Source organism: Cornus florida, unplaced genomic scaffold (assembly GCF_030987335.1).
Source record: "Cornus florida cultivar Cherokee Brave unplaced genomic scaffold, ASM3098733v1 CherokeeBrave_3.0.0_Hap2_Chr08, whole genome shotgun sequence".
NCBI classification, from domain to species: domain Eukaryota; kingdom Viridiplantae; phylum Streptophyta; class Magnoliopsida; order Cornales; family Cornaceae; genus Cornus; species Cornus florida.
Window position 1 is genome coordinate 12,963,638 of NW_026775578.1, and position 24,923 is coordinate 12,988,560.

The following is a 24,923-nucleotide window of genomic DNA, read 5'->3' on the forward strand; positions in this document are numbered from 1 at the left end:
GAATTTGAACTAAATTGTTGTTTGATAATTCAATTTAACATTTGATTTTGAATGGATTAAATGTTTACTTAATTAACGCAATTTGAATTTTATTTAAAATAACATAAAAATTTTAAGGGATAAAAATGTTATTTATTACTCAATCCAGAATGGTTAAATTTTTTTTTTTTTAAATGTCATTTTTAATTACCACTTAAAAATTTCTAACACTAAAAATTTAGCTATATATTAAATATATATATTTTTCTCATTAGTAGCTATTAAATATATTCATTACTTAATTTCAATCAAATAACGCATGTTTTTACTTATATGATGTTTTAAAGAAGAATCAATCATCTTACATTGACATTTCAAATAAAACAATTAAATTGAGACCAACAAAAATGAAAATAGGGACTAATGTCGTGTTTGGTGTGCATGATAGAATGGAATGCAAAATGGAATAGAATGAAAATGGAAATATAATCGAATGGTCATTAACATTTTTGTTGCAAATATGAAATATGTAAGAATGAAATAATAATAACAATTTTAGTGTTTAGTTGGACCAATTTAAAATTTAAAATATAATGAAATTAAATTTAATTATCCAAAATATTCCTCTTAATAGCAAATAAATTAAATTAATAAAATAACATTCTTCTATAATTTTTTTTAAACAAAATGGTGGTGGTGCTAGATGGCAGTGAAAAAGGTAGTGGAGGTGGAAGCGGTAGAGGTGTTGGAAGGCGTCGGCGGCGACGGTAGTGGTAGTGGTGTTGGTGGAAAGCGGTGATAGTGGTGCGGTGGTGGTATGGTGCAAAAGTGGTGTAGGTGGGGGTGGAAGGCAAGGGAAGTGACGATGGTGGTGGTGGAAGGCAGTGGTGGTGACGACGGTGGCAGTAAAAGGCAGTGGAGGCAGCAACAGTGTGATGATGGTGGTTGAAGGTGGCAATGGTGTATGTGGTGGTGGTGGAAGGTGACAATGGTGGTGACAGAAGTGGCAGTGGTGGTGGTAATGGTGATGGTCTTGGTGATAATGATGGTGGTGAAAGGCAATGGAAGTTGCAGTGGTGGAAGGTGGTTGCATTAGTGGTGGTGGTAGTTTTTAAACTTAGAATATGAGAGTTATTTTGGAACTTAATATTTTTTAAAAAAATTATTTGGGAATGGAACGATTATTTAGAGTCATTCCATATGTTTAGTTGTTTCTCATTTTAAATTGTATTTCAAATAAAAAAAAATAATTGAAATTGACATTTCATTCCATTCCTGCATCATAAGTGAATTGAAAGTTTGAGACAAAAGAAAATGCTCCTACATTTTTAAGAACAAATCTCTATTGAGAAATTCCTCACTAAAAACTTGTGTCCTCATCTATTAGATTCACTTATCTACTACCTCCGTCCACATTAGATGTCCACCTCAAAAAGTTTGACTTACAATTTTTATGAGTTAAAGTTTTCAAAGGGGACATCTAATATGGCACATAGATAGTATATAAGTATATAAAAGGAATATGATAAAAAAATAATTTTAAATGACTCAAAGATAAAAAGTGACAGCGAGTTAAATTTTTTTATATGAACAACTAATATGTGATAGATGGAGTAATATAACTCAGGGAATGAAGGGGGGAGTTTTCACCCTTGGAATGCTGTCAAGATTATCAATTTTCTATGTTTGTAGCTCCATAATTCATTCCATTTTTTATTGGTTAATTTGTGGATCAGGTTAGAGAAGTTGGCCAAGAAGATATGACAAAAGTCATAAGATTATTGGGTCATGGGTGGCTTGAACACGTATACATGTATAGGAGGAGTGCGTACATACAAAAATGATAAGGTATTCAAACAAGTAGGTCTCGTCAGTCTGCCCATTGCCACTTAACACATGCACACACAATTTTTGAATGGGAATGAGAAAAGAAAAGAAAATAGAGATGACTTTGACGCGATATTTGATTTGACAGTATTGTTGTTGTTGCCGGTGAATTAGGTTTTTCAGACTTAGATGGGTAGCCTACACCACTCCACAGTACTGTTCATCTTGCCCTCTGCATTGCTTTTGCACTATCTTCCCAAATCCACAAGTATAATTTTTTTATTTATTTTTAATGAATTATTCTAATCTCTCCGAGCTTAAATTTTTTTTGTTTAAGGAAAAAGAAAAGCCAAAAGAAATGTCCCTTTGTTTTTTTAGAAAGATTAAGCAAGTTTGTATATTAATAAGAAAAATAATTACAGAGAAAACAAAAAGGCCTTGGACCATTACAAACCATTATTCCGGTGACCCAAGCCCAATAGAAGGCTATAACAAACCCAACCTAAGGACAAGCCTGGCCAGAGAGCGAAACAAATATCCAGGTTTAACGGAGTATTCTCGAGCCGTTAACCCGGGACACTCAACTCAGAATCCGGTTACATGCCCTATGGCAACGCAGTCGCAGCGGTCGGAACACATCCGTTTGAGGTCTTGGTGCGTAAAATATTGATTGAAAAGCCCGCCGCTAAAAGCCCGCCTCCCCTTTCTCACACGACCTGGTTCTCCTATCTCTCTCTCTCTCTTAAACTACTTCACCACTCTCTCTCTCTACTTCACGGCCGTCACGTTGCGAATTGAAGCGAAGCTACATTCTATTTGGTACATTTATTTGTCTCTTTCATCTCTATATATTCGTATGTAATATCCAATGCCAAATATATAGGTCGTATGTATAATACCCGAAGGAATTTGGAATTTTGGGTTTTAGAGGCTAGGGTTTTAATGTTAGGTACAAAAGCTTTCCTTTTGTTGTAATATACTAGTTTCATTTCAATTCGTTCTCAATTTGATTCATGAATTATTTGATTCGTGGAGTTTCTTCTGAATCTCTCAAATGTGCCAGTTTTTGTTAGAAGCTTAATTAAGGAAATGCTAAGAAAATCAGCAGACATAAACCCTCCAAAGAACTGCATCATAATTATTAGATCGCCAGGCGGCAGTTGAAGGGAATTTTTTTTTTTGAGGGTTTATGTCTGCTGATTTTCTTAGCAATCAAAATGGGCTTAGCAAAGGTTTAATTTTCGCTTTGTTATTTAGCAATCAAAAAAGGAGAAGAATTTTTTTTTTTTCTTGTCTTGTTTGTTGAAATTCTTGAAAAAGTAGTTTGAATTGAGTGAATGATTGTATAAGGTTGAGCACTATTGTGAATATAAGAAGGGGTTTGTGGCATGTGCAAGGGTGGAAAGGTGTGATTTTGGATAAATTCAAACGAGGGGTATAAAACTTTTTTAACATTTCTCTTCAAGATAAATGTTATTGTGGATACAAATACTTCTAGATTTCCTTAAAACAGTCCAGCAGTATTAACATTTGCATTTGGAAATTTCATATAAAAATGAAATTTTGAATCTTTGCTAGCATTGTTTGCGTTAAAAATCTTCCTGAACAGCCTAAGAACATATGATTTTGGTAAAAACCTAAATTAAATACTGCCCTTCCCTTCCCTTCCCTTTTCCTTAATTTTCTTCCTAGACACAAACACTATGTAGTACGTTTCAGGTCAATTAATTTTGAAGTAGAACCCTTGGTTGAACTTTTGGAGTAAATTTAGAGTCAGTAAATTTTTTTATTTTTATTTTTATTTTTCATAATTTTTAGGTATTGGCAACTATTATTGTTGTTGTCATCATCATCAATGCCTTGATTGCAATCGAATGGGGTCAGCCAAACCAATTCCCTGCTCTTTCTTCTTCCACTTTATTTATTTATTTATTTTTATTATTATTATTTTTTTTCATATCATAATTCAAACCTCCTAATTATACATAGTTTCTCAATGAATAAATATTTTGACGTAAGGTGCTGCTGACAACCATGTTTTGACTAAGTATTCTTATATAGGGTTAAATACACTGACCTCACTTGAGGTTTGCCCTAATTAAATTTGGATAAAACTATGACGACCTGTCTCTTACCCACTCCCCCACCCATACTCCCCCCCCCCCCCCCCCCCCCCCCCCCCTCTATCCACCGGCTGCCACCATATTTAATCAGCCACAGTCGCCGCCACCATATCTTTCCATTCACTGTCACCACCACCATCAGTATTTCTCTTCACCAACCAGTGTGTGTATGTATATCAATTAATCCAAAGCCGATGGGTTATTTTTGCAGCCATCAAAACTTATGAACCTAAACCTTTGGACATTTTCCCCACCAACCACCGTCGCCTAGGGCTGAAAATGAACCGAGTTGTTCATGAATAGCTTGGGCTCAGCTTGTTAAAAGCTCGGCTCGTGAGCTTGTGAACAGGCTCATTTATATAAAAATATATTATATTTAAATTATAATATATAAAACCCCAACCCATATATATAAGTGTAGCCCAAATATATATATTTTATACTGGCGGAATTAATACTTGGTTTTTATAAGCCCCATTAACAAACAAAGTCCATTTAATTAAACAGTCCGCTAGCCCAAATCATATTCTCATCTCAGCCATGGATATATGATGTTTCATCTCACCCATTGGATTATAAAGCTGTTAAAGGGTCAATGAGAAAACCCAAAAACACAGCCGCACTTCTGCAACTACACAGATCTACAATGACAATCCATTGCACCGTCCTGGACTCCAGAGGTGACATAAAGGTAGGTCTCTCTCTCTTTCTCCCTATAGCTTTGTATTCTCTTGGTGAATCGGGGGATTGATGGATTTGAAGCCTGGGAAGAAGAAGATGAAAATGGGTTTGAAGCTTGTGAAGAAGAAGATGAAAATTGGTGATTAATTGGTGAACTATGGAGTCAATTTGAATGAGAACTGGGATGATGATATTCTTCATGGTTTTTTTTTTGTTTTTTTATTTTATTTTAAAGTTCCGAATTTGTGGAGTTCTAAGCGATTGGGATGATAATGATTGATGCTCATCATTTTTCAATTTTTTTTAATGCTTGGTTTGTGGAGTTCTATGGTTGTCTTGCTTCATATAACTGTGTTGATATATTATATATATATATATGGGTTTAATTTTTCTTTATTCAATATTGCTTATTAATTGTGTTGTTGGTAGTTTGATTGAGAGATTAATTGTTAGTCTTCATTTTGCTACTTGGTGATGGTAGGTGTCGTGGAGAGGAAGAGAGAAGGGGTGTGTAGTTATGTAAGACTGACAAGATCAATTTCTTTCATTAAAAATATTATTTATTGAGTTTATTTTGCGTATGAATGCATTTTCAAATGTTTATAGGATTTAGTACTCTCTCTCTATCTGAGAAGGGGGTAGGTGTATTCTTTCTCATTTTTAAATATTATTATTTAAGCTTAATTTTTTTTATTTCTGTGTTTCAGACTATTAGTAATGCAATGAAGAATTTGAACGGCTCAAGTCAAGTCAACTTGAATGGGACTTATAAGGAATTGAGACATTTATGTGGTCTATGCATAAGAACCTTGCTTGGAACTGCATATTTATATCATGTAATCATAACATTCCTTGAAATAGGCCTCCTAGACCAGCACGCCCAGTACTAGCATCTGCGTTTTTCTTTTCTTTTACTTTCTTTCTGTTTTTGATTTTTGATTTTATTTTTTAAATTTCCTAGGGAGGGCTACAATCGTCTGGATAAACTAAAAGTACTGTAAAGTGAATTTTGGGACTTAGTAGAGCCTTTAATTAACATGTTTTGGGGAACCTAAAGAGTTGAGGAAAAACGAGATGTTGTTACGTTGTGCAAATTCCCTTTGGCATTTAGACTCTTTGAGAAAATTCTCAAAATCAACATGGCTTCTCCAATCCCATTCTTTCTCAGATGCTCCTTTCGCAAAGTCAAAGCTTGCTCCTCTACAGGTTCTCTCTCTCTCTCTCTCTCTCTCTCTATACACACACATACACGTATATGTTTATTAAATATTCTTGCTTTATTAATATAGTTTTCTTTGGTTTGTTGCAGGAGCGAAAAATGGTGGACCGGTTTAGGCTATGGGCTAAAGGAGGTGATGGCGGCAATGGTTGTACCAGCTTTCGCCGTAGCCGACATGAACGCCGTGGTAAACCTGATGGTGGGTGGCTCTAACATAATTACAATCATTATACAATCAGATGATGTTTTATTTTTCGTTCATTTGTTCAATCTAATTAATGAATCTAATCCACTTAATTGTTCAGAATTCTTTTTTTTTTTTTCATAATATAATTGTTTGTCATGGTTATGCCTTATTTATCGATTTCATGTATCTTTTTCCTTTTTTCTTTTTCTTTGTTAATCCAATTTCATTCAGAAATTTTTTAGAGTACTTAAAAATAGTAATCTTAATTCTATTGGCTCCTTGCCTATTTTTCATCAATATGTGGATTAAATGTAGGTGGGAAAGGTGGAAGAGGGGGTGATGTGATACTAGAATGTTCACCTGCATTGTGGGACCTTAGCAGTCTGCAACATCACATTGTATGTTAATCTTTCCTCTTCTCCACCATTATTAGCTCATTTCATATATGAAATTATAGTTGATGGTATAATAATTGTGGTGTCCTGCAGAATGCAAAGAGGGGGGGACATGGAACTTCAAAAAATAAAATAGGAAGCCGAGGGGAGGACAAGGTCAAAATTCATTAGCTCTGTGTTTACCTTGCTAGATTCCATCATCTCACTTTTATTTTATTTTATTTTATTTTTGCCATTTAATTAAACAAGAAGTGAACAGATTTTTTTCTCCTTTGGATTCTAGAACACCCTAATTCATTGAGGACTTTCTTGTGCGGTAGGTTGTCCAAGTTCCTGTTGGCACTGTAATTCATCTTGTAGGGGGTGAAACTCCATCCTTGGCTGAAAAGAGTTCCTCCAAAGCTTTAGATCCTTGGGAAATTCCAGGTACACTTGAGGTCGATCCATCTGAATCCACTCAGCAATCTACTTCCACTAACACAATTGGGGCAGAGGTAGTAGAAACCATGGATTTCATTGATGGTTCATCTTTTTGTACTGGGAAAACTGTGATGCAATCAAGTAGTGTGAAACAAGCCACTCAAGCTTCATTGATTAAATCTCTGCCTCGTTCTTCTCCTTCTTGTAAGAAGTACAGAGCTCGAACAGAAGGCTTAAACTCGTGGAAGGAAGAAGAACAAGGTGTGGTTGAGTGGAAATGCCTTGAGGCTGATGGTGATATGTCCGAAGCAGAGTGCGAAGAAGAACTGGAGGAAGATGAACATATCCAATACAATATTGCAGAATTAACAGAACCAGGTCAACGGGTAGTTGTTGCCTGTGGAGGGGAGGGTGGCTTAGGTAATGTGTCCACTCCAAAAGGTCCTAAAAACTATAATCTTATGAAGCATGGGGTCCAAAGGGATGATGAGTTCGATGTTGAAGAATCTGAATCACTTTGCATTGGTTCACCAGGTTCTGAGGTTGTTCTCGTGTTAGAACTAAAGAGCATTGCCGATGTGGGCCTTGTAGGGATGCCAAATGCGGGTAAAAGTACACTTCTAGGTGCTATATCAAGGGCTAAGCCTACAGTAGGGCATTATGCCTTTACAACTTTAAGGCCAAATTTGGGGAACTTAAATTATGACGACTTCTCATTCACGGTGGCCGACATTCCAGGACTGATAAGGGGTGCTCATGAAAATCGTGGACTTGGGCATGCTTTTTTGCGTCACATAGAGCGCACAAAGGTTCTTGCGTATGTGTTGGATTTGGCTGCTGCATTAGATGGTGGAAAAGGAATCCCACCATGGGAACAGCTGAAAGATTTAATTTTGGAGCTTGAGTTTTATCGAGAGGGTTTATCAGATCGACCATGCATGGTAGTGGCAAACAAAATTGATGAGGCGGGGGCTGAAGAAGTGTATGAAGAATTAAAAAGAAGGTTGTCTGGTGGTGTTCCTATTTTTCCAGTTTGTGCAGTTCTGGAGGAAGGAATAGAAGAGGTAAAAGATGGTCTTAGGATGCTTTTTAGTGGTAATGAACCTTATAGACTGAGATTAGATGATATTAGAGTTGACTAGGTTGTTATTGATACTGGTTTTATATTACTGAAGGATAATACTCCAAACATTAGTATTTTTGCAACCAACATGATTTGTGGATCAACATCAGAGCTTAGATGTGATGAGTTATGTGAAAGATGATAAATTAGAACTTTATTGTGGTGGATTTCTTCTTTACATGACCGACCACTGAAAATTTGTTATTTCTGTAAAACTACTTCAAAAGTTTTCCATTTGGTTTTAGGAGATATGGTTGGTAATTGTGCTGTAATCTGCCAGTTTTCCGTAGTTTAATTGGCTATGTTGTTCAATTAATTCAAATTACCTACAACCATGGGCTTAGCCCACGTGGGGGTATGTCCTCCTCTTAACAGAGTTCGAATCTCCAATGTACCGAATGGATGCATGTGTAATTTACTTACAAAAAAATAATAATAATTCAAATTACTGTCTAGAATTCTCATGTACAGAATCATTCACATTGCATTTCTGCCATATACTATTCTTCTTGGCGAAAAAATAATATAACAATTCAATTCTTATTTAGGATTAAAAATATATTATTTTACTTTTATTGTTGACAAAATAAAACTATTTTTTTTTTTTTTTTTCTTTCCTCTTCATTATTATTTCAAGACATGTAACTTAAGGTACAAGAGCTTGAGAGAGAAAGTGGGCGAAGCATGAAAAAAACACCCATTTTAAAAAAATGATGTGATTTAAGTCGAAAACTATTATAACTATGGTTTCCGTTTCTCAATTCTTCTCATTTCATCTCCTCTATCTGAGTCACATACTAAGGCTGTGTTTGGCGTGGCTTCTGGAGGCTCCAAAACGGGCTTTTAAGCGAAGGAAGGAATTCTACAAAAAGTGAGTGCTTGTTACAATTTTGACCTTATAAATTATAATTTTTTTCCAAATTAACCTTCGTTCTCAATTTTATTACAAGAGGAATCTATGTCTGCCAGGGGAGATGAGGAACTAACGGGAAAAAGAAAATTCGCATGAAGCGTGCTCTCCTTTCTTGCCGGAGTTCCGCATAGTTACTCAGCCGACAAGTGTTTGGATTCCTGCCGGAGAATATTATGTATTTAGGATTTTGAAGATGAATTTGAGTGTTGCTACACTCCTAATCATAGTATTTTTCATCAAATTCTCCATTCCCAATTTGCCACTACCCTAGAATCCATTATCGAATCATCGTTTCAGTAAGTTCCTCTATCAATCTCTAGAATTTCTTTGACCAATGAAGAGTTTTGGCATGTTTTGTCTTCTATGGAAAGTTTAAAATTCCTATGGAATATGCGGGCAAAAAAAATTCAAAATTTAGGACTAACATTCCTATTCAACAAAATTTTCAATTCTCTAAATAGTACAGCTATATATATTATCTTTCTCCCTTTCAATCTTTCCTGGCTTTTTCAATTTCTGCAAATTCTCTACACAATTCATAAGTTGCAAAACTCGGACTCAGGTTAGACATGATTTTTTAAGTGCATCATAGCACAATTCATTTTTTTTGCAAAAGTATTCTCATTGTTGTTGAATATGTTATTTCCTTTTATATTCAAGACATGAACTTTTCGGTCACTTTGATGTTGTGAAGGTGTATTATCACATATTGTCTCCTCTTTCTTGCTAGTTATCATCATTGGATTTTTGTCAAGGTGTTTATATATTGATCTATAACACTTAATGGTTTTTCTAATTTCAAAGTTGTAGAATTTGGTACATGTCTCTATTTATCAAAATAATAACAATAATAATAATAATAATTGATATGTGTCTCTGTTTTTGTAATTTGTTGCAATTTGACTGATTTGTCAAACTTGATAGTGTGTCCAAAAAAGAAAAAAAACTTGACAGTGTGACAAACTTTATTTATTTTTTTGATAGATGTTGTTGCGCTGTTTTATTTCTTTGTGGTTTTTTATGCCTTGCGAGTTCACTGCCTCTGTGGGTAAGTGTCTTGTGAGGGCCATGAGACCTGGTTTTGGTTCAATCTCTTTGTGATGTCATGGACAGTTTGGGAAAGTTATCACGCTGTGATCTACTTCCTTCTAGCTAAAGGATGGGATTCATTCTTTTCATTTCTTCATTCTGTTCATTTTTTGTTGTTTTCTCTGCACTGTGTCTTTAGTGTTTGGGTTTTTGTTGGTGTTTCTATTGGTTGTTAATGTGTTTTGCGTTTAATGTTGGTTTTTCCTCTGCCTTCTTCGTCTTTCGTGCGAGGGTATGCCCCGGTTCTCCCCTGTATTTATTGAACCATTTTATATAAAAAATTTCCTCCATTTAGAGAAAAAAAAAAAAAAAACCATCTGTTGTGGACAAACTTGATAAATAACAAGGTGATTAAATATTGATAAATCTGCACCAATAAATAGTTCAAAGATTGATACTTCTTCCCTTTTGAATTGTTGTTTATTGAAGTTGAGGTTATTTTAATTCTTTATAGATTATTGATTTTATGGTATGAAATGAACTCTTATAATGAGGACATAGGAAATGGGGGGCAACTTTAATTCTTTTTATTTTTATGTATTCATATAAGTATTTATGGATGTATCATGCATTACATGTTTGTAGCCTATCATTGTGCCGAACTTGCTCACAAACACGCATGTTGTACCATGCATTTTGATTGTCCAAGCTAATTTGTTATATTATGTTATAGATGGCAAATAATGAAACAGGTGGGTTATCAATGCAAAGTCAAAAGAGTGAAAAAAAGGGAAAAACAATTTGGAATATTGAGTTGCATAGTATTTTTGTATAATTATGCTATGATCAAATGTTAAAAGGGAAATAAAAAAGGGACTGTCCTTAGTAAGGAAGGATGGAATTATGGAAGTTTCAAACACCGCAAGACAAGTGTCCTCCGATCCTCTCTTTGGAAATGTAAACACTTCAAACCATGAATTCTCTCTCCAAACCAACTCCCTCCAACCTCAAGAATCCTCCATCATTGCAAATCACAATGGATGCTCTCTCCTCAATCATCAAAAACTATGTGGACAAAGTTCACTCCTTTAGGTATCATTGGAGATGCAAGGATCCAAAGATCAAACACCTTTCCTTTGCTGATGACCTGTTCTTGTTTTGCTATGGGGACATTGTGATACCCCCGAATTTCTGGATGCGGGTTGGCCAGGCCCACGCCCGATTACTTGAGGATATCAATCAAATTAGCAATAATCGAACACAGAATATAATTAAGATAAACATGAGTAAATAAAATTCGCTGGAAAGAAACTAAATGAAAATCCTTTATTAAAAACTTCAGAATAAATCTTATAAATAAGAACTAGTCTGTTACATCCAACTTCTCCAATTATAATATAACTCGGGAATCCATCTGGTGGACCCCTAATCAAAAGCCAATACTGGAAAGCGAACAACTAAAAAGAAGTCCACTGCTAAACCATGAAGAACCCCCCCTACATCGTCGGTAGAATGAGTAGTCATCTCTGCTCAGCACGAATAAGCTCGAAGACCTGGAACCGTCCGTTACCTGAAAAATAATAGTGGGTCAGGCCCACGAACAAGTTCTATCCTAACTACAATCCAAACAGAGACCCGATACGCAGATACATTCTAGACGTCTCAAACATATCTATATAGTCCGTAATAGATAAATATATATCCACACTACAGGACTCTCACTAACTATGCTGAGGGTCTCAACCTAAATAGAAGGTAACATGCAATACGCACCTGAGTGGGCATGACTACCTAAGCCTAACAGGGTATACCTCAACCAACATAGCTAGCTACGCATCATACTACATATACGCACCCTAATCGTCGACTATGAGACTCAAGCTCAAATCGCGGTACCATAATTTAAATATATAAATTCCCATCCAAACCAATGTAGTGCCGCTCAACTGATTCGTTGCCATGACACGACATAAAATTAGGATTTAAATGTTTTAATTAAATCCCTACTCCAATTATATATATAAGTTCCTTCCAAATACATTGTTGTGCCGGTCAATAGTTCATTGGTCAAGACACAACATATAATCAGGATTTAAACGTTTTAGTTAAAACCCTATCCATCCTAACGCAGAAATATAAACAACCATCCAGTATGTCGTTCAACTGTTTTAGTTGACAGGATATGAAACCATGTAGGATTTAACTGTTTTAGTTAATCCATTCCGTATGTATGAATGGGTTGGAATTAGTGTTTTGATCTAATCCGTCCCTCCGTATGTCACCGTCCCATATCGGTACATACCATGCATATGATCCGTAAATGATGCAACATTATAAGTAGTACATCAAATAAAGTTCACGGTATCCATATAGTTGACAAACACAGAGTTTAAACAAGTCATCAACTAAAAATCCAAAATCCATCCATGTAATTAAACAAGACAAAGTTTACTAATTCGTCAAGTTAAAAATCCAAAATCCGTCCGTGTAATTAACGAGACAAAGTTTAATGTTTCATCAAGTTAAAATCCAAAATTCGTCCATGTAATTAACGAGACAAAGTTTAATAGTTCATCTAGTTAAAATCCAGAATCCATCTATGAAGTTGATAACTTAATTTATTTAACTTAAATTTCAACCAACTTAAAACACAGTCCGGCAGTTGACAACATTAGCAATTAGTAAAGTGTCAATTATGTCAAAGAATGATTTAATATCATTCTGGAAACCCACAGAGCATATCATATTCAATTATATTTATTATATATAAGAACAACCATACAAATCCTTTTAACTTGCTAACATCACAATATGCAGTTAAATATTCCCTATCCGTTTACAATCAGTGATTAAATCATCCAAAAATTCAGGGACTGATATATTACAATTCATATAACCAACAAAGCATATTATATCCATTTATCTTAAAGTATAATCATACCAACTCTTACTACTTGCTAGAACAGCAACATACCGTCAGATCCCTCCCTTCCATGGACAACATACAATTAAACCATTAAATTTTCTGAAATCAAGTAAGTTTAATTGCAGAGACTAACCATCCTGGAACTATAATAGCTTATTTAAAAATTGCTTAGAAGCCCATTTACACCTTTAGAATCACCCCACAGCCCCTGAAGTTAAAAAAAACACAGAACTACACATACTGTGTAGTGTTTTGCATAGAGCCGGCTCTCCCACAAGAGGGAGCCGGCTCTCCTTGCCCTAGAGCCGGCTCTCTCTTTTGGAGAGCCGGCTCTCACTCCTTTGAGAGCCGTCTGCACTTCTGCAACTTCTACGCCCTTCTGCCTCGTCTTCGACTCCTTCCACCTCTTCTGTTCTTCTTCTATACTGAACTTAGGAGTCCTATCTAATCCTAGTATCATCCCCATGGTTTGTTTACAGTGATTAGAAGCAATTACAGTAACCAATAACAATAACAATTTAGCATGCTTAAAGAAACGAACTGAACTAAACATGCACTAACTGTAATAGAATTTAACTCAACACTTACAGATCATCAATATAGCATATTGTAAACATGTAAATCCCAGTTACTGATTAATTAAACCCTAGAGACTGTCTAGGGATGCACAGAACACATGCAACGGGAGAGAGAAAGGAAAGAACTTGCCTCTGTGGTCTTTGAATAAAAACCTTGTCGCCGTCTTCTAAGGTTTTCCGACGACGTCTAATTCATTGTCAATCTCCTATTGTGCAACCTTCCCTCCTCCTAGGCCCGTCCTTTAATCCGCAGTAGAAACCTCAACAACAAATCCCTCTGTTTTCCTTACAGTTTTCTCTCTCTGTTTTCACGTCCCTCTATATGCTCACTGTTCGTGAATAGGGTTGGTGCTTTTAACCCTAAGCAGATTCATAACAGTATATATAGGCATATATACCCTACGCCTATTTGCATTAGAGATGGACACCCAACTAAACCCTAATCAGCCCAATAACGTGGTCCATCAAACTAAAACCCTAATTTACATTAAAATGAAATACATTAATAATTTAACCTAACAAAAACATTTAAAAATTTAAAACTAATTTAATTAAATAACAGAACATAAAAAAACAATTAACCAATTAATGCAAATAATTAGACAAAAACAGAATAATCAATTACACAACCAATCCAAGTAAAGAAAACAATTAACCAATTAAACACGAAACAGAAACCACATAACACATATAGTCACGTAAGCACCTAAAATGCACAAAAATAAAAATGTAAATTCCAATTATATCCTTTACAAAATTAGGGGTATTACAGACATTACATCTGTGTCTGTGCTAAAATGTGCCCTTGACCACTTTTGCTCTATGTTTGGTCATGAGGTAAACCTCAACCTCATTAAAAGTTCAGTTTTTCTCTCTGGAGTTGAGGAACGCACTCAAGAAGCCATTGTCTCACTTCTTGGCATTGGGGCAGCAAATTTACCGGTCAAATACCTTGGAGTTTCCCTCATCACAACCTCCTTGAAGGCCTCACATTGCAGCAAGCTAATCAACAAAATCACTCAAAGGATTTCACATTGGACATCTAGGTCCCTTTCTTATGCTGACAGACTATAATTGATCAAGGCTGTGTTAGTCTCTACTCAAATTTACTAGAGCAGCATTTTTATTCTTCCCAAAGGAGTCATTGATGAACTCAATAGAATTTTCAGGTGATTTCTATGGTCAGGGGTTGAGATGAAGTCAACTTGTTCTAAAGTTGCATGGCATAAGGTGTGTAGACCTAAGACTACAGGGGGTTTAGGCATCCCAAATTTAGAGCAAGCAAACAAAGCAGGCATTATGAGACTAATTTGGGACCTGCAATGTAGAAGTTTGGATAGAATTTGGATCAAATGGTGTAATTCACACCTTCTAAAATCTAGAAACATTTGGTCTCTAAAGATTCCACACTCATGCTCATGGAGTTGGAGGAAAATTTTGCAGCTAAGACATCCAGCAAGATTATTGATAAAACATAAAGTTGGTAATGGAGTTGATACCTCATTTTGGTAGGACAATTGGGCTCCAGAGGTCCTCTTTGCACTAGATTCCCTACAAATGTTCTTACAGATCATGGTCTTAATGATACCATCACTCTTGACAACTTCATTAAAGGGTCCTCTTGGTCGTTCCCACAGCCACTCACAGCCATCATCCCTGTGTTAATACATTTACAGCCTCCATGTTCAACAACCATTGACAAGAAGGTATGGGCTGCATCTTCTACTGGGCAATATAACTTCAATCCCATTGCTGCTCACTTGGCTGGGAATTTTGAAATGGTACCTTGGTATAATCTGGTGTGGAAATCCCCAATTATTCTTAGAATGAAATTCAATATGTGGTTGGCAGTCCAATCTAGACTGCCAACATTTGACAGCAAAGCGATGGCTAAGCACCACAATCTTTGTGTCCTATGCTCTACATCAATGGAATCACATGACCACATCTTCTTCAACTGTCCCTTCATTTCTCCAATTTAGAGATTCATAAAAGATAAATGTCACTTCTCAATAATGATCACAAATTGGAGCAACCTGGTTTTGCTTGCAAGCTTCATGTGGAAGATCAATACTCCTTGAAATCTGGTTAGGAAGATATGTCTTTCTTCAATTGTCTACCACACATGGGAAAAGCGTAACAACAGAATCTTCAGGAAAGAGAAGTATTCGCAGAGAATTGTTCTGGCTAAAATCACTTCTACTATCACTTCAATTCTCAGACTTGGCTTCCTTAAGGACTGCGCAACATCGAGGATTATACTCTGTGAATGGAATCTCCCTCCGTCTTGTTGAAGACCACTTCCCCGCCCTCCAGACTAGCTCAATCTAGCCGTATTGCCGGCTGCAATATTTCACCGGAGATGGTTAGGATAGCCCCTTCAATTAACAGTTATTTTGATAGTTAATAAGTGTTAGGTTATTTCTGTTTGGGCCTATGCCCTTGATGCCCAAGAAGGCCTGTTTTGTAATTAATTGGCAATGGGCTGCGGCCCAAACCTTGTAATCTTTTAATCCTTTAATGTCAGTTGCTTTATTTTCCAAAAAATAAAAAATAAATAAATAAAAAAGAGGATGGAATTATGTACTCCAAAACTTTCAAAGGAGAACTGGAAAAAAAATATGACAAAAAACAGATGAAAAATCATTGGAATAGTACAAAGAGTGAATATATGGTATAAGCTGAAAAGGGAAGAGATTGGGCTTGGATGGGATTATGAAAAAGATAAAGTCGTGGCTAGTGACGATTGGTGGGCTAATTATTTGCAGGTATATACGTTTTTTTTTGTTTTGTTTAATTATATGAATATGCATGCACTATTTTGTAATTAGATGTTATGATAAAAATTATTTTGTTAACAGGTCAATCCAGATGCAGCTAAGTTTCGTGAGAAGGGAATTGAACACTCTTATCAATTAACAGCTCTATTTAAAGATGGGATAGCAACAGGTAATTCGGTTATGGACCTTCACAAGGAACTTTACTAAAAGAGAATGCTAGACCTTGTCGAATTGAGCACGATACACATGATACTCAAGAAGAGATGGACGTAGATACTATATTTCATAATGAAGAAGAACATAGGGAATATGATAATAATTAAGAAACTGGTGGTGTTAGGGAGAATGATGGTACACGTAAAAAATAGAGGATTTCATTCCGCCACCTGAGAAGCGTCGAAAAGTGACTCCGACAACTAATATGAACAACATGCTTGAGAGAATATGCAATGCAGTTGAATCTAGGGCAGCAAATTCTAACCGTGCTGGCGGAAGTAACACAATCAAGGAGTGCATAGACTTGTTGAACCAAATGACAGAAATACCAAAAGGAGGAGACCTTTACATGTTTGGTTGCGACACTATGTTTTTACAAAAAGAACTACGAGAACTATTTGTGGCACTCAGAGAGCATGAGTTAGTTGACTTCAAAATCGAAACATGGCTTCTAAGACATCCCATCCATAGTTTTTTATTTGAAAAAATTTATTATTTATTTTCAAAATTACCATTACGTAATTTTTATCATTAATTTTTTTATTTTATTTATAAATTGATAGTTTTAAGATACTGGAGTGGTTATTTGAGGTTGTTATTTTTATTTTTATTTATTAATGGAAATGCTTTATTTTAGACTTTCTAAATGTGTGATACATGTTCTTATATATTATTTGTTATTTATAATTTGTATATTGTATAGATTTTGATGAAGGACGTTCATTGTGACAGTTAAGCATGGATTCGGACAACAATTTTCAATCTGATGACAAATTTAATGAAATGGTGGCAGATGCATTACTAGGTGTTGCAGTTTGTGTTTCGACTAATTACCACACCACCTATATTGTGAAAGAGCCATGTAGAAATTCAAATTATACAGGACATCAATTGTAATGGAAGTATTAGCTGGACATCATAAGCGTTGTCATGAGTTATTTCACATGGAAAAGCATGTATTTTTGCGGCTTTGTCAAGAGCTCAAACGAAATGATCTATTAAAAGATAGTCGTGAAATTTCAGTAGAGGAACAAATGGCCATATTCCTTATGACAATTGGCCATAATGAAAGAAATAGGATGCTACAAGAACGATTTCAACACTCTGGTGAGACTATTAGTAGGCATTTTAATATAGTTCTGAAAGCCCTAGTAACATTCTCAATGTTAATTATTGTGCCTCATTTGTTTGATGATATCACTATTCATATACGCAACAATCCTAAATATTAGCCATACATATTGATAGATAGAACTGCTATTCATATCATTTTAAGGTAATTTATGTACTTCTTTCATAATTGATTATATTATTATATTTTATTATATATTTTTAACATTATTTCATTGTTAACTTCATAAAAAAAAAAAATTTGTAGGGTTGCATTGGTGCAATTGATGGAACGCATATTGATGCAGTGATTCCAGTCGATCAACAACTTGCATATCATGGACGTAAAGAAGATTGTACACAAAATGTGATGGCTACTTGCTCATTTGATATGAAATTCGCATTTGTTTCGGTTGGATGGGAGAGATCTGCTCATGATTCTCGTATACTTAACGAAGCTTTTAGTAGGCCAAATTTGAACTTTCCCAAACCTCCAAAATCACAGCTCTAATGAAGTAATATTATTTATCTTCATATATTGCTATGTTGAATAGATGTAACAAGGATTGCTTTGTAGAACGGCAGAATAGATGAAACAAAGAGGAGCCTCTGAAAACTATAATTGGTTTTCTTTGATTTTATAACGGAACACAATTCTCTTTCAAAATCTTTAATCAAAATAAATAAATAAATAAAAAAGGCAATATAAATAAGTTAAAAAATAGATTGCAAAAATGTAAAAACATACATTTAATCTTGTGGGGAGAGCTGACCAAGATTATAGAGTTTTTCTTCTCTTTCAGCACAGAACTAGATTATTGGATTTTTCTTCCAAGAGATTGCGTGGAAATACTCTTCCTCTTCAATTTGGATTTTTTTTAGTTTCTCGGGTAATTGAGAAGCCAGCCCTTTTTTACATTGTTAGCAAACTTTTAGCATTTGATTAAAGATTTCATATTTTAAACAATCTGACTTGTCATATTCGGGAAGAGAAATCATTCGGTGACCCTATCATTTTCCAAATATAAAATGCCAATCTATCAAGATTTATAAATTAGACAAGTCACTTTGGCTATGTTTGAATTAAGATTACATTGGAATTACTATGAATCCAATTCAAAATTCACTGTTTGGATAACTTTGAAATTCAAGTGTTCAATTAAATAGTGTGAACAAATATGCATAAAGGTATGTATATATAAAATTATATGCATACATATAATAACATATAAGCAAACACACTTGTATGGTTTTACACTTCTATAAAACTACCATATATACACGTATATAGATATATAAACACTCACATAGACATTTGTATATACCTACATGTTTTTAAGAGAAAAAAGTGTCTACCTTTTTTTGTTCTTTTTGTTATAAAAAGAGACGCAACATTACATGGATATTTTTGTTATAATAGTTTTTGTATCATGCAATATATTATATGCATTACAGAATTACATAAATTTCATTGGGCTATATATCCACCTCTGAATTTGATACGCATTCAATATATTTTCAAAATAATTGGGACCTAAGAGCAACCAAAAACCATTCCATATGCATTTTGATTTTTGAAAGGCATGCCAATCAGCTAATTTAAATATCCTGCCTCAGGCACACCCAATCTGCAAATGATGTTCTTTTAAAGGAAGATGAGCAAACAAGAGCTAGCAACCACCAACCTCATCAAAATGAAACAAAATACAACTAATACTAAAACTAATATCCCCAACAGTATCATTATCCGTTGTCTTTTGAAGGTCGCAAAATGTCTCAAACTTCATTTGATCCCACCTCAATAGATCTACTGCCAGGAATATTTGTGCCTGGTTCAAATCTGAAAAGAAAGGAAAGAAGATGAAACAATTTGTTTCTACAAAGGTAAATGCAGACTAAATAAACAAAGCAACTTCAAAATGATCAAAACTTGCATTTTTTTAAAAAAAAAAATTTTAAGCTATGGTAATGAGCAAAACAGAACAAAAAATGGCAAAAGAGATTCTAAGCAACACTAAGACTGGCCAAGACTTTATCTTCGGCGTCACCAAAAGGGAAGGCAGGCAAGTAAAAATTATAGGAGAGAATTTCAAGCAGCAGTGATGTAATGAATTACACCAAAAGCTAATCAGCCAGGAATCCCAGCAACACAAAGCAGACGAGATGGAATGAACTTCAAGCACTCAAGCAGAGCTAATAACCATGTAAAAAACACTAATCCAAATTCTTTTCAAAAGAGAGGAGAAAAAAAAAAGTGAGGTCAATGAAGAAAGTCAGAGCATCATTACAATTGAAGGCTCACAAAATGATCAATATAAAAATTCCATTACCAGGTAAACCCAGAAAATTAAACCTAATAAGCAGCTAGTTTCAACAATTAGATATTTCTTCGTCAATTTTTTTTCCTTTTTCAATCAACTAATAAGTACTCAAGCATCTAAAAAGCTATGATTTCAATGAACGAATTGAAAATATTATAATAGAAAACACATTTAAAAACGAAGGCAATGGAAGAAGAAAAAGAAAACCTCCAGACAGAAACTAGGCTTACAGAACACAATCAAAGAGGAAGTGCTAATTCAAATATACTAACGAACATTTCCAATTCAACACCGTTAGAAACTAGGCTAACGTTGCCCATTTTCTTGACTGGTGCCTAGTGCTCTTAGGAGTATTAGAGAAGAAAACTTTGGCTGGATAATTGTTACTACAAGGTACTGCATAATATGAGCAAATGATATAATTCAATAACGACTCCCACAGGAATTGAGGAATAAATTTCAGTAGCTCTTCTAGCTAAATGCATTAGTTGGGAATTTCTGTCACAAGGTACATACAAACATGCTAAAAGGAACAGTTTTGAGTTTATGCATACCATTGGAGATAATTTTGGGTTTCCTGTTTTCCTGCAGGTGCACCTGTATTTGCTATTAGAGGCAATATGTTTATTCTGTGATGTTTGCTCTAATGGTCTTGAATAATATTCATCTTTTTCCTTCTTGGAATTTTTATGAAGTTCTCTCATTTATAGGTTTTTACTTGCCTTTTGATGTGAATTTGTCTGAAAGTTAAATCTATCTTTAATTTTTGTTTACTACAGCAAGTCCAAGTTTTGTATGGTGGCATCTAAAAGACTAGTAACATTTATGAGAAATTTTCTGAGGAATTTGGGAAGATCAATGAGCTTCACTAGTTTAGAGACATTGTCCCTTACACTATATCAACATTGCACTATGTCATAGGAAATCAAGAACGAACTGGTGTCACTATAAGTCAGAGTATTCAAGTGAAATGCTCAAATCTAAGCCATATTTGAAATAATGAAATCTAAAAAATGTTCCCTCTGAAGCAACATAATTAAGTCTACAGTATGGATCAACACTAACTAATTCCAAAACAAGTATGGTAGGGAACATTTAAAAGGAACACCAGTTTTTTTTCTTTCCTTTTTCCCCCCTCTTATCACAAGTGGCTAATGTAAGTTGGAAATTCTTAAAAATGGAATATTTTTGCAAGAGGAACACTAGTTTCATTTTTTAACTAAAATGTGATGAATTCAACTTAAAGGAACCAAAAGAGCTGCATCAATCTCCTTTCTAAGAAGATTTTCGCATATATTCAGGAGTTCTTAAAAATGAAAAATCTCATTACAAGTTCGAAATCCGAATACAAATTCACAAACTTGTTTAGAAAACTACAGGGGTAGAACCCAGATTGAAGATGACATATATGCACAACACTTTCCTTAGTAACGAATGCACACCATGAAAATCAAATATGGGAATGGGTACAGGCAGCCCTAAGCAATTGCCTCCATCACACAGAACATCCAATGAACTATATAACCAGCAAAAACATATAAAACAGAAATTCAATCATAATTTTGAAACACTACGTAGTCATAGTGTATTTTAAAGATATAAAATTTCAAATTCATAACATATTACAAACATATAAAATTGTCTACAGAACTCAGTTCAATTAAATCAACTTGGATACTTAAAATTAGCACCGATAATACACCAACACACACTCAAGCTCAGACAGGAGAAGCAAAGAATCAGCAAAAAGAAACCGTTTAAAAGGAGAGTTTTCAAGAGCAAATCAAATCTCTGCACTGCAAAATTCCATACAATTTTTTTCGAGTTCGGTGCGGTGGTCACGACCATGTATTGTATCCTACAACCATGTATAGCCTGCTGTAGGATTGAAAGAGAGTCCGAAGGTCTCAGAAAATTTTCAACTATGTATCCTACAACGGGGAGGAGCCTCAACGAGGGAATGTTTTTTTATCAACCCTAAAGTTTGTAGTACCATCACCGATCTCCCATTTTTGGAGAACTATCTAAGATGATTGGTCACTAAAAATAAGGCAGCGGTGGTGTTAGCCATTGCTTGAAGGTCCTAGAAGATAATATTCGAAGGATTCCAAGCCATGATACAACGGAGAGCAAAAGGAAGAGTTCAGATCATGGCAAATGAATGAAGAAACTAACAGAACTGTAGGGGTTTTTCTTGGAGAGTAATTCAAGAATATGCATACACTGAGCATGCTAGGAAGACAGAAATGGTCAGTGGATGTTGTACAGGAAATAAAGAGGCAGGGGAGACCGGGATTGAGTCGTACACAATAATTATGCAGTGAATTTTGAGAATTCAAACGATTTTTCTGAGCTGATATAAACAAACTAAAGAATACAAATCCAACAACTAACAGAATGTTATTCCTCTTTTGTTCAAACTTAAAAAAAGGTTTGAACTTTTGAAAAATCAATCCTACTGCATTACTAAAAACACAATAGAATATTTGAAGATAAATAAAACAAATAATATAGATTCAAATGATAAACTAACTGCATATCTACTGAGAATCTCAATATTATAAAACATTGTTGTGGTTGATAATAAAATAAAGTGACTGATTTAATAGCAATTGAAACATGCAAACATCTCTAATGTCTTAAAACAGAAAAACCCAAGGTAAAGAAAATAACTTACTGATTATAGGAATTCCTACACTAGATACAATCAATATCACAAAAGACATGACCAGTAATAAATATAAAGCTGATCTCAATATAAAATAACTTCAACAAACCATTCAAATACACAAAGCTGAAGACTCATTGTTGTGCCGAAAATGAGCCAAAATAGATAATAAGATGAAAACACATACAGAAATTATCCCCATCAAAGCTGAGAGTCCAGTCTCTTCATTACTCCTGTTCTGCATCCTTACTCTTCTTTTTCTTCTTCTCCTTCTTCTTTTCACTTTTGCTTGCGTCATCATCACTCCCTGTAGTAGCTGTTGGAAAAACAGAGGAATCACCATTCACTGCATCTTCACTACTCTTCTTCTTCTTCTTCTTCTTTTTCTTCTTTTCAGATTTCTCCTCATCTGATGAGCCAGACTGTTCCTTCTCTTTATCCTTCTTTTTCTTCTCCTTCTTAGGCGTCTCCACATCAGAAGGCACAGCTTCATCACCCTCTTTCTTCTTCTTCTTTTTCTTTTCTTTCTTCTTCACTTCCACAACCTCTCCCTCACCCTTCACTATCACCTCCTCAGCTCCCTCAACTTCAACCCTTGCTTTCTTAGCACCATCTGGAGCAGGACCACCTCCAACTTCATCCAACTTGCGCTTACGCCCTTCCTCTCCATTTTCCTTATCTTTCTTTTTCTTTTTCTTCTCAACCTCCTCTACCTGCACCAAAACTGGTTCAGTCACAGCTGCGAGGCCCGCAACCACAGAATCCCCTCCTGTCGGGAGAGCCACATTCCTCGACCATTCTGAGGGGGTTTTCTCAGTCGGTTTTCCATGCTTATCCAACTTCCCCTCTGCAATTAGCTTCTTCTTCATTGAAGCCCTCGGTCCCAACCCCCATTTCCTCGGATAAGTATCCCTATCCATTACCACCCTCTTAATCTTCGCAACAATCCCATGATCACAAGTGGCCATCACCGCCGTCGTCATCTCTGCAATACCCAATGCAATGGCCTCTCCCTTAGTAGTCATCAACACAACCTCCTCCCCAACCTCAATATCATTTTCAAACCTCAACAGCCCTGGAATCATCAATTTCGCACCATAACAGATCGCATTCACAGCGGAATCCTTCACCACCAGCCTCTTATAACTAGTCAAAAGCACTTCCAGTGGCATTATTACCCTCCTCAAATAAGTCTCATCCCTGTAATTATCATAAACCCATTGTGCATCCATCACATCGTGCATCGTCACCATGTTATCCTTCTCCCCCATAATACCAGACCTCACTCGACGCAACTCCTGCATATGCCCTCCAACACCAAGAATCAACCCCAAATGAACACACAAAGTCCTCACATACGTTCCCGCCTCACAAGATATCCAGAAAACAACCAAATGCTTATCTGCGTCATACTCTAATAGCTTACTCTCATATATAGTCCTAATCCTAAGCTGTCTCTTCACCGCCGAAATCAACGGCGGCCTCTGAAACACCGCCCCGGTCAGAGTCTCCAGCGCCCGAGCCACCTTGGCGACCTCCGGCACCGCCGAATGCAACCGGGCAACACAGACATACTCTTTTCCGGCACCCTGTTGCGATTTCACAAGACGGGTGGCTCGGTCGATACAGACGATGAGATTTCCAGTGACTTTCGGGTCTAAGGTACCACTGTGACCCGTTTTCTCGACCCGGAGGATCCGTTTGATCCAAGCGACGACCTCGTGAGACGAAGGGTTAGCGGGTTTGTCGAGATTGAGAACACCGTACCTGATGTACTCGGCGAGAGGACGCTTGAGAGGGGAGTAACCGGAGGGAAGAGGAGTGTAGTGTCCGGTGCGTACATTGAGGCGGTCGTAGTTCTTGAGAAGGATCGGCCACTGAGAGGTGTCGACGGAGGGAGTGAAGCTCTGGGGCTTGATCAGGTAATCGAAGTCGGTCTGTGACTGGTCTTGTGGTTGAGCCTCATCTTTGGATTTGTTGCTCTTCTTCTTCTTTTTCTCGGAACGAGAGAGCTCGACGTCGGTCATGGCTGAGAGAGGCAGAGAGAGAGAGAGTTCGTTGCTTCGTTTTCAGGCTTTTGCCTAAGTGAGTATTAAGGTTGATAGGGTTAGGGTTTTTTTTGGGGGCATTTAGTTTTGATGAGTTAAAATGGGGGAGGCTAGTAGTGGTAGAAGAAGCTAGGGTTCAGGGTTTTGAAGGCGAGGATGTGATTCGGTGTATTAGGGTGTACAATAATTTCTTCAGTTGTGGGCTTGCCTTGCAGATCATGAGATCAGACACCATACTACTCAATCACTTTTTGAAGAGACTTGGGCCGTGAAGGAGCCCATCCGATTCCAAGAAGCCCATTATTAGGGAAAAGCTTTAAAATTATAGGTTTAATTTTCTGGGTTTACCTTGTAATGGAATTTTTATATTGATCACTTTG

At 35.9% G+C, this 24,923-nt stretch overlaps 2 protein-coding genes across 5 annotated transcripts; one reads left to right on the forward strand and one right to left on the reverse strand.

The window, feature by feature from the left end:
* The first annotated feature begins 2,307 nt into the window (after window positions 1–2,307).
* On the forward strand, window positions 2,308–8,198 carry LOC132269451 (probable GTP-binding protein OBGM, mitochondrial). Of its 4 annotated transcripts, none has more exons than XM_059770638.1 (7): window positions 2,308–2,625; window positions 5,092–5,129; window positions 5,318–5,816; window positions 5,920–6,028; window positions 6,332–6,414; window positions 6,505–6,567; window positions 6,732–8,198. In XM_059770638.1, exons 3-7 carry the CDS (start codon window positions 5,685–5,687, stop codon window positions 7,971–7,973), a joined length of 1,629 nt encoding a protein of 542 aa, XP_059626621.1. In that variant the 5' UTR covers window positions 2,308–2,625; window positions 5,092–5,129; window positions 5,318–5,684; the 3' UTR covers window positions 7,974–8,198. The 4 variants fall into 4 exon arrangements, with proteins under 4 accessions (XP_059626621.1, XP_059626620.1, XP_059626619.1 ...); XM_059770637.1 differs by lacking the exon at window positions 5,092–5,129 and having other exon boundaries at window positions 5,318–5,446; window positions 5,572–5,816; XM_059770636.1 differs by lacking the exon at window positions 5,092–5,129.
* Window positions 8,199–19,048: 10,850 nt separating this feature from the next.
* Window positions 19,049–24,670, reverse strand: LOC132269452 (H/ACA ribonucleoprotein complex subunit 4). The gene is made up of 2 exons (XM_059770641.1): window positions 22,683–24,670; window positions 19,049–19,346 (listed from the first exon to the last, which is right to left on the reverse strand). The coding sequence occupies exon 1, from the start codon at window positions 24,520–24,522 to the stop codon at window positions 22,723–22,725; it is 1,800 nt and encodes a 599-aa protein (XP_059626624.1). The 5' UTR covers window positions 24,523–24,670; the 3' UTR covers window positions 19,049–19,346; window positions 22,683–22,722.
* Window positions 24,671–24,923: the final 253 nt, after the last annotated feature.